The sequence below is a fragment of the Chenopodium album genome, chromosome 19 (assembly GCF_948465745.1).
Source record: "Chenopodium album chromosome 19, dcCheAlbu1.1, whole genome shotgun sequence".
Taxonomy (NCBI): Eukaryota; Viridiplantae; Streptophyta; class Magnoliopsida; order Caryophyllales; family Amaranthaceae; genus Chenopodium; species Chenopodium album.
The window spans coordinates 42,623,292-42,637,110 of record NC_137852.1 but is presented as its reverse complement, the minus strand read 5'-3'; the positions used below and the strand labels follow the sequence as shown (position 1 = coordinate 42,637,110).

The 13,819-nt window shown below is 31.6% G+C and overlaps 2 protein-coding genes across 5 annotated transcripts in view; one reads left to right on the top strand and one right to left on the bottom strand.

Moving 5' to 3' along the window:
• LOC145593758 (uncharacterized) overlaps positions 1 to 2,892 on the top strand; it is a 38,803-nt gene extending 35,911 nt beyond the window's left edge. For 2 of the 4 annotated variants that reach the window (XM_081650106.1, XM_081650104.1), the window contains exons 34-36: positions 683 to 768; positions 1,543 to 1,642; positions 2,140 to 2,892. In XM_081650106.1, the coding sequence (XP_081506232.1) occupies positions 683 to 768; positions 1,543 to 1,642; positions 2,140 to 2,205 (252 nt within the window). In that variant the 3' untranslated portion in view covers positions 2,206 to 2,892. The remainder of the gene's footprint in view (positions 1 to 682; positions 769 to 1,542; positions 1,643 to 2,139) is intronic. The other 2 variants (XR_014102800.1, XR_014102799.1) reach the window with 2 other exon arrangements.
• A 298-nt stretch (positions 2,893 to 3,190) lies between these two features.
• On the bottom strand, positions 3,191 to 5,278 carry LOC145593486 (uncharacterized). Its single transcript, XM_081649733.1, has 4 exons — positions 5,119 to 5,278; positions 3,958 to 4,009; positions 3,643 to 3,807; positions 3,191 to 3,379 (listed from the first exon to the last, which is right to left on the bottom strand). The coding sequence occupies exons 1-4, from the start codon at positions 5,210 to 5,212 to the stop codon at positions 3,349 to 3,351; spliced, it is 342 nt and encodes a 113-aa protein (XP_081505859.1). The 5' UTR covers positions 5,213 to 5,278; the 3' UTR covers positions 3,191 to 3,348.
• Positions 5,279 to 13,819: the final 8,541 nt, after the last annotated feature.

Below are 13,819 nucleotides of genomic sequence, written 5' to 3'. Positions count from 1 at the left end.
GAACATGATTTTCATTTCACGGTTTTAGATTAGCCTCAATTTTAAAACTATTGTCGAAGATGAGTGCCACATGAAGGCATGAGAAGAACTAAGAAAATATCTGACTCGGAATTTGATATATGTTTTATCTCTTTAACTTTAGGAGTTAGGAAAATAGACAATAAGTTGAGCTAAAACAACATATCTGCATAATTTAGTGAGGAAGATGGTTATTTTGGCTAAAACCCGGTTTACAAAGCTAAATCAAAGCCCTTGGTTTTCTTATTTTTTTAATGATCAAAGGAAAACAACTGGCCTTAGAAATAATATCGAGTATATTTTTTAATATCCTTAATTGGTTTCTTTAACAGTTTAACTTGTGCTTGAACTTATCATCCCCCTTGAGTAAAAGTGCAAGTTAAACTAACCTCCAGTTTGAATTAGACAGTGTTTTGACCTGTCACCTTAGAGCTTGTCTAGCTGTTATATGATAAAGGAACCTATCATCATTTTCTTCAAAATGTGAGATGTTTCATATTTCTGCCTAATCATCAACTGGCTCTAATGTGTTTTTATTACCTTTTAGTTCTACGCACGTTGCCTAATAATCCAGTGCATATTTTACTCCCTTGGGATTATTTCGGGATTCCTAAAATTGCATTGATCTCTGGCTTTAATTGTCTTTAACTTTATGATGCTCTAGGTTTTGGGGGCTGCCATAAATGTATATGCAAACAAACACAAGGAGCGCCCAGATCGTCTCATAGACATGTTAATCAGTACCCACAGGTAATGAACTTCATGTATGTTACATTTCATGTACTTGTGTATAAAAGGTATATAGACTGCGGTCGTGATCCTTTTTAGTTAAGCAATTGTTTAGTATTTTTTATCTACAGGCTGGTACAATTAATCTACTTTGCAATATGGCTATCAAGCAAGTGAGAGGCTTAACATAGACAAATCCCAGTATTGGTACCATGTTTTCCCACAGTCAAACCCTATTATTGAGTGATTTGATGCAAGAACCCTGGTAAAAAAATGCTTACCTGAATTATTAGGTGCTAAAAAGGGTTGAGGTATTTGAGACTGAAAGACTATTCCTGTTAAGAAGAGGAGACAGCAACCAGGAAGTAAGTACAACAAGAAAGGATTTTCTGTTGAATCATAGTAAACAGTTTTATGCATATCCTGAGTCATTATCTAGATTAAGAGGCAGAATTTGTTATTCAAGAGTTTCAGTATCCCTCTTTTCGTTCTCAACTAATTCGCACTCATGGTGTTGCCTTAGTGTATATATTGCTTGAAGCAGACGTTTCTTTGAGTATTAGAATTGTGAATAGGAGTGTGGAACCCTCAGAATGAAAAGCTTTTGCAACATCCCTCTCTGGTCGAATTCGAGATCCCCTTTTTCAATGAGAATTTATGGCTTAGAATAAGTGTAGTTTCCCGTCCACTTTTAATGGACCTTTATTTTTTGTCTGTTTATAATCCTATTCTCATACACATATATCTAGAATTGTATATAATTTTACTAATAACATGGTACTTGTGTATGTGCAGGAAGGTGTTGGCTTGTGTTGTCTGTGGTCGTCTAAAAGGTGCTTTCCAAATTGCCTCCAGAAGTGGCAGTGTGGCTGATGTTCAATATGTGGCACATCAGGTTTGATTCTCTTTGAGTCCTGGATCATGTCCTCTATAATTGAACCGAATTTGAGCAAGCTTTCATGCAATTATGTACAATAAATCCACAAGCCCACATCATTAGACACTTGATCAATTATTCAACTACTTTTGGTAAAAAAAAAATAAGTAAATAAATAAATTGGTTGATCTGTGTAGGCCCATGTATGTTGTTGAGTTAGTCTCATGTTATAGATCCATGACGTTATTATCAAATAAACACATTTACTCTGTTGATTGAAAGGTCAGGTCAGGCCAAATGCTCTCAATAAATATATTGTAGAACTTATTGTTAAACTTATCCATTATGACAATGTTGCATATCAATTGCCGTAGCAGCCTAACTAAAAGTGTCAAGGATCACAGCACTAATGCAGTTTAAAGTTTACTGTCAAAGAATATGGTTTTTTCATGTGATTGTTGATATGGTCTGGTCTGGTTTGATATAACTTAAAGTTTGTTTTGTGTATTGGGCAGGCTCTGCATGCGAATGCACTCCCAGTTCTTGACTTGTGCAAACAATGGTTGGCTCAATATATGTAATTAATTATCAAGTCTATTACACTAATTGGAGATAGCCCTTGGCTTGAAGGGATGATATCAGTTGCTGCAATAGCATGATGCTGCTTTTGGGTAATTCATCTGTAAAGCAACTCTTGGATTGACAAACTCCAGTTCTGTACTTGTCTTAACCAAATGCCGATTTTGAGAGCTTTGTTTTCTGACAGTTCTGCATGTCTTTTAACTCTTGGTGGTCATGCTGCATTGCTGCACCTAATTATTGAAATGGCAGCTTGCTACTTCAAGCAATAGAAGAATGTGCAATAGAAGAATGTGCATTGAGTTTGGTGGTGTTGGGACGTAAACGCAACAAGTTTAACTTTTACATGGTAAAAGAAAATATAGGATCATAGTTATACAGCAGACTTCCTTGCGGCCTGTACCCTGAGCTTGTATATAACATTCCAAGTTTGTACATAATTGGCCTTAGTCATACTTCACCATTTTGTAGTTGTTGAGGCTTATGTTGATATATTTAGGGTACAGTATAGAAAAAGAAAAGGTTTTTGTATACATGGTGAGATAGTTAACATTGTAAGAATGTTAGGTTGTAACAAGTTTTGACAACTCCTATATTTCATTTGCACTTTAGAACAAGCAGGAACACATATACTGTCAAAAGAGAAAGGCATTGATCAAATAAAATTTATTGTTGTGTAGTGTTACAAATCTGATTTCATGTCACTAGTATATTAGTAAGTATAAATACATTCTTCGAACAACATACAATTAGGGATCAGTGTGAACAAATGATTATTCTATAGGGATGCCAATTTGAAAGTTTTGTATTTAAAGGAAATACGTAAAGAAAAACAATAATGTGTGAATTTTGCTTTGCTAATATCGATTTGATTGATCAGGCAGGTTATTATGAATTAACAAGATTTTGACAGAAATTATAACATTCGTAAACATGCAGTAAAAACTACTCGTATAGAAATCATATACTTTGTGCTTTTAATACAACTTATTTGTAGGAACTATAGCATCTTTTTAAGGCTCAGAATGCTAAGTACAATCTAATCAAACCTGAAAATGTCGAATCTTCAGCATATGCACTTATTACTTACTGTGGTATCCATATAATTTTGCAAGCATGAAGCATTTACTTGAGACGAATTCTCTTCAGTACTCTGTACCATTTCCCAGGAACATCCTGTTGCATATAATATCAAACAAGCATCACTTACTGATATAGACAGCGCAGAACAACATAGAACGTCAAGGCCTTGAAGGCAGGGGCTTCTTATTTTATGCAAATTATGGCTGCTAGCCTAATAGTCTACAGCATAAATCTTAAAATAAGTTCGGGAGATGAATTACTTGAGAAGGAGCAGATTATCTGATTTATGAAATAAATATGATCATATAGAATCATAGTTTGACCTGATAAACTGATAAAGGTCAATAAGATCTTACTGATCATCTTGCTTGCCCTCTCCGGTATTCAGCACATCCAAAACAGCAAAAGCAGCTTTCTGAAAACATTCCTTTTCTTCCTCAATGACCTTCCTCCTCTCAAGGGCAGACTCTCTGCACCTCTCCATTTCTTCAGTTACTTCCGCAGAGTGTCCATCAATTTCACTGCACAATAATCAAATGAAAAGCATTCGAACATATTAACATGGTTGTGTGATATTCACAGCAAGCACTGAATTTCTAAATGCTGATAAGAAAAAAATATTGAGCAGATTAATTGATTTTTGTCCAGCAGCTTAAAGATTGCGAATTCACTTGATCATCTTAAGCAGATCTTCCATTGCTCCTTGTACTTGCTGCGAAAGATCTGCATCCATAAATATAAAGTTAATTTAGACCATTGCAACTCCCTTCACATTCCTAAAACAGCTTGCCTCGGAATTTCAGATAACTATATATAACTACGAGAGCAATCATATGATACATGACAATATGACATTTCTCATTGTATTCATTTTTTGTTACTTCTTATTTAGATTCATCGTCCTTTAACAACCTTTAAATCCTATAAAAATTCAAATCTAAGTCAATTAAGTACGGTGCTAGCATGAATCAATTACATTCAGTAACATATAATACTTTAAACCTTATATTATTCAAAAAAATCAGATCAATTGACTAGCTCAACTGCTTAAACACAGATAAAATTGCGAAACCAGCAATATACAATTTCGATGTTTAACGAAAAAGAAAAATTCATCAGTTTTTTATGATCATCGATTACAGAGCTAAACAAAAGATTGAATATCAGAGATCAAGCATCAGCGTATTGCATAGATGATCAACAATTTAAAAGTTTGATGATAAATTTCATACGGTGAAATCAAACACATTCAACGAAGTTACAGATATAAATTCGAAACTTCCAGCAAAACATTGATCAAGTTAATCGAAATTTGAATATGAACACATCAAAACAGTAAACATTGCTCAAATTGCATATGAGAGAGACAAAGATTAAAGCTAATTCGATAATTTAACCTAAATTTTAATCAAAATAATGTGGTAAATCAACAAATTCAAAGCGAAACTAAAATTGACATGTTACGCTTGAAATTCATAAAATGAGATGAGAAATTCAAACACATTATAAGCGAAAAACTTACGCAGTTCTCAAAAATGTAATCAATCAATTACAAAACAACAAAATACAACAACGAAATGCAAATTTAACCTAATTTTAATTGATCTGGAAATCGATAATCAATTGTAAAACTCAAACTGAAATTCAAACACATTATAAGCGAAAAACTTACGCAATCTCAAAAGTGTAATCAATCAATTACAAAACAACAAAAACAACAACGAAATGCAAATTTAACCTAATTTTAATTGATCTGGAAATCGATAATCAATTGTAAGAACTCAAACTGAAATTCAAACAAAAAGCGAAGATGAAAAGAGAGAAAAAAAAACCGTAAAGGACGGTGGAGAAGTGAGATTCGAGCTCAGGAAGTGGATTTGTTTGATGCGATGAAGGCACGATTGCTTGCTCCGATGATTCCTCCATTGATGACGAGCTTCAGAGCAGAGAAAGAGGAGAGAGAAAGTAGTTTGTTTGGTTTTGGAAAGAAGAAGGCGGGAAATTTGAATCGATCAAATAAATTTGAAGCCCAACCCAATATTTATAGGGAGTACAAGATTACGGGCCCCAATTTACTAATTAACACACACTTAAGTTAACACTATCAATAATCCAGCGTAATAATTTTTTTTTGGACAAAAAAACTTAATAATCTTGTTTTCTTTTTTTTTTTTTTTTTCTTTTTTGAAAAAATTAAGTTGAACAAATCAACATTATTGGTGGCGGTGAAAGTTGCAACTTATGAAGTAATTTAAAGATAAATAAATAAATTTAAAGAGAGCAAGACCCTAATCTATTCACCTTATTTGAGTTATTTTCACTTATTTTAAGGTTAATAAGTTCAGATAAGTTGTGATTAGGGTTAATCAAGGCTATTAAATTTAATTTATAACTAAAATAAGTTCTAATAAGGGTTAAAAAGTTCAAATAAGATCAGATAAGTTAAAATAAGTTCAGATAAATTCATATAAGTAAAAATCAAGTGAATAGAACACGCCCCAAATTGTAACACGAATTAAATTAGGCATTTGTTGGTAGTTTACTGGAATTGCTTACTACCTCCATTTTACAAATTGCAACATCCTAAAATTTGTTTGTGAATGTTAGAAAAAATAGGGTTACATGTGAGTAGAAATATACAGAGACAAATGACTTCTTAAAAACGAAAACTAAAACATTTAAGTAAATGTTGTAACTAAAAAGAAATGAAAGCAGTATATTTTTTGGACCTAATTGTAGCCTAGACTATTTAATCAAATTTTAGCTGAGGGTTTTTTTTTCCCCGGATGTTGCTAGAGTTGTTTTTTTATTTTTATTTTTTTTTTTTTTTTTTTTTTTACAAATGCTAGAGTTGTTTTTTTGTTTTTATCAAATTGTGGCTAATTTTTATTATTATTATTATCTCTTTTTTTTTTCCTTTTTTTTTTACTATTTTTTTTTTTTTACCAATATGATCAATTGCCCCCTCCTCCTGCTGGAGCCCCCATTCATCTTCATGATAAACAATCTGATGACATTTTTGTAAATATATCAACAATTCGCTCCAGTCAGTATGGCATTTTTGTAAATAAGTTAACAACTTTTATTAATATGCGGGTCCCACAAATGTTAACTTATACACGATAATGCCAGTAGATAAACAAATTTTGTTTATCATCAAAATGAACTTGTATTTTCTCCTGCTCCCCTTTCTCTCAACGTTTTCCAATCAAGCGCACTTCACGTTCTCCATAGAGGCGCCTTCTAATATTTGTATCCCTCAATGAAGCAGCTTCTGAGGTAGTTGATGTTTCTTTTTGTTATCATCATATCAATTTCACAATCTATGGTTTATACTTTATATTTTATCTTTTTTTTTTTAATTAAGTGTAGGGTTCGAAATCTGATCTATTGGTTCTAATTACTAAGATTATCCAGCAATTTTGTTGCTAGAAAAGAAAATTATGAGCCTAATTTGATAATTGAATCAAATATGCCTCAATTTATGTGATTTTTCGAGCCTTTATATAATATTTGAATCAAATTTGGTTGCTAAATGCTAATGTATTGTAGAACCCTTAAATGTTAGTAGGATTGAACTATGAAATTAGACAATTTCTCCCTGCAATTGTTAGTTTATATTCTTTGTGTAAATTAAATTATGGAACTTCTAATTTACTGGAGAATTTTGCACTATCTAATCCTTATTATACTTATTATAAGTATTGGGGATCATTACTATAATAAGAACAACATATTCCTTCATATGAAACAACATATTCAAATTAATAATCTTGTTGAGACATAATAATTATTTTTTCAATGACTAAATTTTGAGTTTAATTGTCATTACAGGACATAACAAGAAATTCTCTTCATGTTATGAGGATCATGCTTAACATTACAGTAATCACTAATCAGTACGAGTTGTATGAGAGAAATGAATGTAAATTTTATGAGGTAAATAAGAATGAAAATTGTTTTGATTTAGTTGATTAACAATATAACTATCGAAGATCGATCTTTTGCTTGTGCCTAAATCTCCAATTAAACCTTGAGGTAATTTATTGCTTGATCATATCTTTTTGATACCTATTATAAGCAATTTATTTGCCTCTATTTATATTTTTTAGAATTCTTGCTGAATTTTGGCCATTTATATTCTAATAGTCATGTATGTAAGTTGGCTTTTTTGATGCATTTTCTAAAATAATTGACATCAAAATAACCATGATGTTTAGGCTCCAAGTGTAATCTTACAGCCTTAGTGTGTCTGTTGTTGAACAGAATGAATCTCGGAGGTATGCGTGTTATAAATATGGCTGCATCATACCAAGTGTTAATGTCTGGGAAAAAAAAGGTCAAAAATAACAACAACAACAACAACAATACCAACGTTGACAACAGCAATAGTTCTAGCAGCGTTGATAACAACAATGGCAGCGTTGATAACAACGATGTCTGCTGGGCATGTGTTGGTTTGATTGTCTCGTTGCTCTTGATTGTTGCTTTAGTTTATTTCATTCATATTGTTGATAAGACAAGTGACGACAGCAACTTCAAGCTAGAGTTCCAGATTAATTCTGTTGAGGTGACTTCCGTGAAAGTATATAATGTCAGTAATGATTACTATTCTATCATTGTTGGCGACAAGAAACAACACTTAATGGCAGATTTGGACTTTAATCTGACATTGAAGAACAAGGTAGAAGAATTGATGTATTTTTACCCTATGGAAGTGTCGTTAGAGTATCACGATGATGAGTTTCTATCGTCGACTATGCTTGAACCTTATCTTCTCATGGAGGATCAACACCAACTGCAATTTGGAATGCAGATCAAGGATAATGATGCTCGCCTTCAGAACAGGACTGTGGATTCAATCTCTCGGGATTTGTCGGACCAGAATGTTGTGCAGTTTGCTCTCAAAGGGAAAGGCCATTATGTAAGTTGGCGTAGAGGTGCTTTTGTGAATTGCGGTATCAATCTCTTGTGTGATGACATAAAGGTTAGAATTTTAACTGCAACTGCAAATAATTCGACGACTGGGAGTATGATTGACAGCCCACTTCTTTGCAAATATAACTCTGATTGTCATGTTTTCTAGAAATATTCAATTCTATGAGTCTATAAACTCTATATGACTAAATACAATCATACAAGAGCTGTAAATGTAATGGTATGATTTATCTATCTGGTGCGATTTTCGCTATTTAAGGTGACATCGATCAGTTTCATGACGTTGTCCAATGGTTTTTTTTACGTGTTTTGAGTAATTTAAAGAAGTCGATATTTGTAATAAGTTTAGCCAAAGTCGAACTGCAAAAGAATACATTTCAACAGTACAAGATGAAATGGTTTAAATTGGAAGGACAAATTAAACATTAGAAGTTGAATTTAACATGCAAAACTAATTAACCAAGCATTCCTTTGGCTGTGTAGCTTGAGCTTCAGTTTCACCTATGAGTTTAAGACGAATAAGTGATAGTACAAAATTTGAACCGCTGAGAACTAGACCCAATTTAACACACTTAACACAATACACCGGTGGAGCTTAGTCGTATTTTAGAGGAGGATATTCGAGGTGTGGCTATGCCACGGCTAATCCCTCCTTAGGTAGCTGCTTTGTAGTTTGGTTTGCTTGTGGGTTGTTTTTATTTCGTTTTTTCTTTCTTTTTGGATGTAAGCATCTTCCTTTGGATAAAAAAATAAAAAAAATAAAAAAAATAAAAAAAAATAAAAAAACTAATCCAACTTGTTAATCTTGCTTGCAAAAATATATATTGGTGGTGGTGCATTTATTTTAACCTGAACTTATTTGGCATGATTGGACTTAATTAGCTCTAATAAGCCTTAAAAGTTAAAACTTACGAATTAATTTTTACAAAAAATTGAAGAGAGTGATAGAGTTAATCATTAAACAAAAGTAACAAGATAATTTTTAAGAAAAAATTTGAAAAATGTGGTGTGCTGGTAGCCTGGTAGTAGGACCGTAGGAGGGTGTGATGAAGGATAGACCTGTTGCTAATATAAGAATGGGTTACTCTTACAAACACATACTACCCACATATTAGACATGTCACACTACACACAAGTGACACGATAGTTAGATTATGTTTCGGTCCTGTGAGAAGACAATCCTAATTTCTCGTTACATATTACCTAAAAAAATTGAAATTGATCAGGTGCTCTTGTGAAAAGAGGTGATAAATTGATAAACAATAGATTTGTTGCTGACATAAGAAGGCCACATATGTTGTAATGGAGGAAAAACATCTAGTTTGAAGGGTTGGTCATACTCTTTCATTTTTATTGTTTCTACTTTCTTGTTTTTTACATAGAAATGGTCTTCTTTGTTAATTTTACTTCGAAATATCAACTGAACAAAACAAGGGCTTTATGTGTTTCTTTTATTGTTCTTATTTTCCTTCTTATTACGGAATTACGGAGTGTGCTCTTATGAAATATATTCAAGTTTAAGGTTAGTTGTGGGCTTGAGGCCAAACAATATACATATAGTTGGATCAAAACTCATTTGTAAAAGCATAGAGAACGTATAATGGTAAATGGCCTGGTTGTAGACATGAATTCGCCCATAAATGTGCGTGTGACACGTATATTATATAACTGTCGTAACATTTTAGCCCTGTCATGAATGTATTTTGGTTTTTGTCTTTTCACCGATATATTTCCTTTTTAAATTTTATTTTCCCGTTATTACCCGTGAATTGAGGCGAAGCGAGAGAGTGATTACAAAGTGGTAACAATATTTAGAGGTCGTTGATTTAGTGAGAGAAATCCGCATGGAAATATGGCTTCTCTTACATATGCATTATAATTTGCCCTTCTTATTTTTCTCGCCTTTGTATTAATGAGATCAAAAAGAATCTTATGTAGACCATTGTTGACAACATTATACCAATCAAATAGATTCAATAAATTGGGACGGTTCATTTTCTGATTCACTCATATTATAATTTTTAAAAGTTAATAAACGAAAGCAATAGTTATGTAGCCATCTAAAAATGGAGTGAGTAAAGGAAACAAAAGAAACTGTGGAAGAATTAAATTTTTTGGACCCATAGGAACACCTATTAATTGAGATGGATTATAGTGATGACATGATCAGTATCTTTACAAAAAAAATAAAAATGACATAATCAACATTCCAATTATTCTTTACTTTCATTTTTGTTAGCATCTTTTTCATTATATATTGTTCATTTTTTATTTTTCTAAATTATTTTAGTTTTTGTTCAAGTTTTACTGCCTTTTACATCTCCAATATAGCACGGTCCAAGAATTTTATAATTTCTAAAGTGTTGTCTGAATATTCGAAGACCATCTAACAGCAAAAACCTGAACATTATATCTTACTCGACGAGCGCTCCCATGTCAAAAATAACTATTAAATTGTACAAATAATTATTAAATTGTACAAATGATTTTATAAAAATAACAATAACATTTTCTTTCAAACCTCATTACAGTTGGAATATTTCGTTACTTGTGAATTTAATAAAAAAAAAACTCCATTAGTACCAATAACATAAAACGTTGTAGTACCACTCTATAATGCCTTGAATCCTTAAACCTTACAATATTAACACCTAATGCTCTAGTTGATGCTATGATGATGTTATATACTTCTAATACAAGGAACAAAACTATATTGTATACGATTCACATCAATGTGTTGTATTAAACTAGGGCGCGGCCCTATATCACTTTCGAGGCGAACAGACATGTCTTTGTTATCCAAAATTAATAATTTTAGTCTAATTTAGTGGTATGAATTGTCTTTTGGGGTAGCTTTAAAATTGAAATTATAATCTCTATTGAAGATAATTTACGGCAGGTTATGAGGATCATTTACTCTTTCCAACTTAATCTGATCTTATATACACGTACTACAACATCATTTACTCTTTCCAGCTTAATCTGATCTTATACACTTACTACAACAACACAATTGAGGCATAGCATTTTCCTCTGTGGCATAGCATACCATGGTGCATGTTAAAATTTGCGTTTAGCTTAGGCAATGGATTTTGATACAAAAGCAACAATAATTTTTCAAGAAAAGTCCATCAGATATAAAAGGCTAAGCTAATTCGCTAGCACAAATCAGGTTGATTTGTGCGCAACTTTGATCTAATTTAACAGGGTCTATCCTTGAGAAAATGTCTTCTAAATTTCTTTGTAATTTCTCTTCGTTAACTATTATTTACAATTTAGGATTTGTTATGTTCAGTTCAACTCCAATCAGTTTAATTCAGTTTAGTTCAGTTCCTAATTTTCTTCTCTCATAAACAATTCATTTCAACTCTATTCAGTTCAACCCAATCAGTTCAGTTTAGTTGTTTTCAGTATATCGGAATAAGCCTTATACTATAAATGGATGCTAACTATTATGTGCAGTATTTTTTTCATATACTACTCGTTTTTTATCCGCAAATTGACCAAAATACCCTTACTAAAACTTTTATAACCTTTTTTTTTTTTTTGAGGGAAAAACTTTTATAACCTCATTACATACTTAAAGCATACTTAATTTAAGTAATTTGTGTTGGCATTTGAAGGGGGGTAAAGGAGAAGACATTTTGTATGTATGTGTTGGCATTTGTAAATTGTACGAGTAATTTTATACTCGTAATAGTGAAGATGTGATATTAATACTCATTGTCATTTAAAATTCTACTTCGTATAAGTCATTAATGTCTATCATGAAATATGATTAATTAATGTGAGTTGTAGTAATTATCACGGTACCTTAGAACTACTCTACTTTGTTTTATTTTTAGGAGACGTAATCGGCTTCAAATCATTGAGTCGTTTTCTTTTATTGCATAGATTAATATAGTTGATTCCTTTAGACGAAAGATAATTACAGAGAATCTTTTGATTGATTGGAATTAATAATTATTTTAGCTCTTTATGAAAATGTAAGCAATGAGAAAATTAAAAGAAATAAAATTGAACAGATACATACCACCCTATAATCTTAGGGACTATATATAAGGAGTAATTAAGTTAAAAAGCATAAATATTAAGCTAAATTGAATACGGAAGTATTAATCACTCCAAATAATACTGTATTTAATTATATTGTACATTCTTAAATTAATATGTATATCAATTTTAAAAAGATATTAAATGTTTAAATGCATCTTAAAGAATGTACTTGTATACGAAGTATAACATTATACTCGTAGCATGAATAAATGATACTCCCATAGTCCTAGAGATAGAGGACATAGACTTAAGACTTTTCCACATTAATTAATAAAATTATTATTAGTCTAGAGATTTTAGGAAAGAATAAAATCTGATATATTCGGCCAAATTAATTAGTTTATGAGATATTGGCTAATTTGTTCTTCATGTGATGTGAACAACTTGGATAAATAAAATGAAAACTATTGTTCATGATTTTTTAATAACTACTACGTAATAAGAATATAAACGAGACAAAATTGAGTGGGACCTAAGTAAATAACATAATTATTGAACAATTTATGCATCTGTCTGATGTTTGAATATGTTTGTGTCATCTTCTGTTTAGAACCTTTGCTTCAATTTTGCCTTCCGAATTTTGCTTCAGGTTATTATTCCATTCCACGTACCTTCTTTTTTTGTTTCTTCTTCAGTGTAACAACTATATATTCTGGTAAGGCAACCCTCCCCTTCAACAAAATAATTAATCGTATACTTCATATTAGAAATAAAATTAATAAAACGATACAGATGTTAGATACTACGTAAATAGTTTGGGCGAGTCTTTGTATGATCCTTAATATATACATTAAATCGAATTATGTCTATATTATTTATTTCTGTGACTTTCTTTATGACTCGAGGAAACAAAATTACGTGCTCCCTCTATTTCTAAAATTTGGCCAATAAATCAATACAACCAGTCCATGAATATACGCAAACAATGCAAATACTCCGTATTTGAGTGGTATATATAGTCTACTAAGGGCCTGTTCTCTTACGTTGAAATTCAATTCAGTTCAGTTCAGTTCATTTCAGCTGAGTTCAGTTCAGTTCAGCTCAATTCAGTTCAGTTCAGTTCAGCTCCTAATTTCCTTCTCTTAGGCCCTGTTCTCTTCACCTTAAAAAAATAATATTAAGTAAAAATAATTTCAGTTCAGTAAAAATAAGTTCATTTCAGTAAAATTAATTTCAGTTCAGTAAAAATAATTTCAGTTCAGTAAAAATAAGTTCAGTTCAGTAAAATTCAGTTTTCTTAAAGAAGAATTATAATTGAAAATCAGTAAAAATAATTTCAGTTCAGTAAAAATAATTTAAGTTCGGTTTAAATAATTTCAGTTCAGTAAAAATAAGTTCAGTTCAGTAAAAATAATTTCAGTTCAGCAAAATTAAGGTGAATCAAACAGGGCCTTATAAAATATTCATTTCAGTTCAGTTCATTCAGTTCAATTCAGCTGAGTTCAGTTCAGTGCAGTTCAGTTCAGTTCAGTTCAGTTCAACTGAGTTCAGTCAATGAGAACAGGCCCTAAGTAATGGTGGAAATGATCAAGATATCTT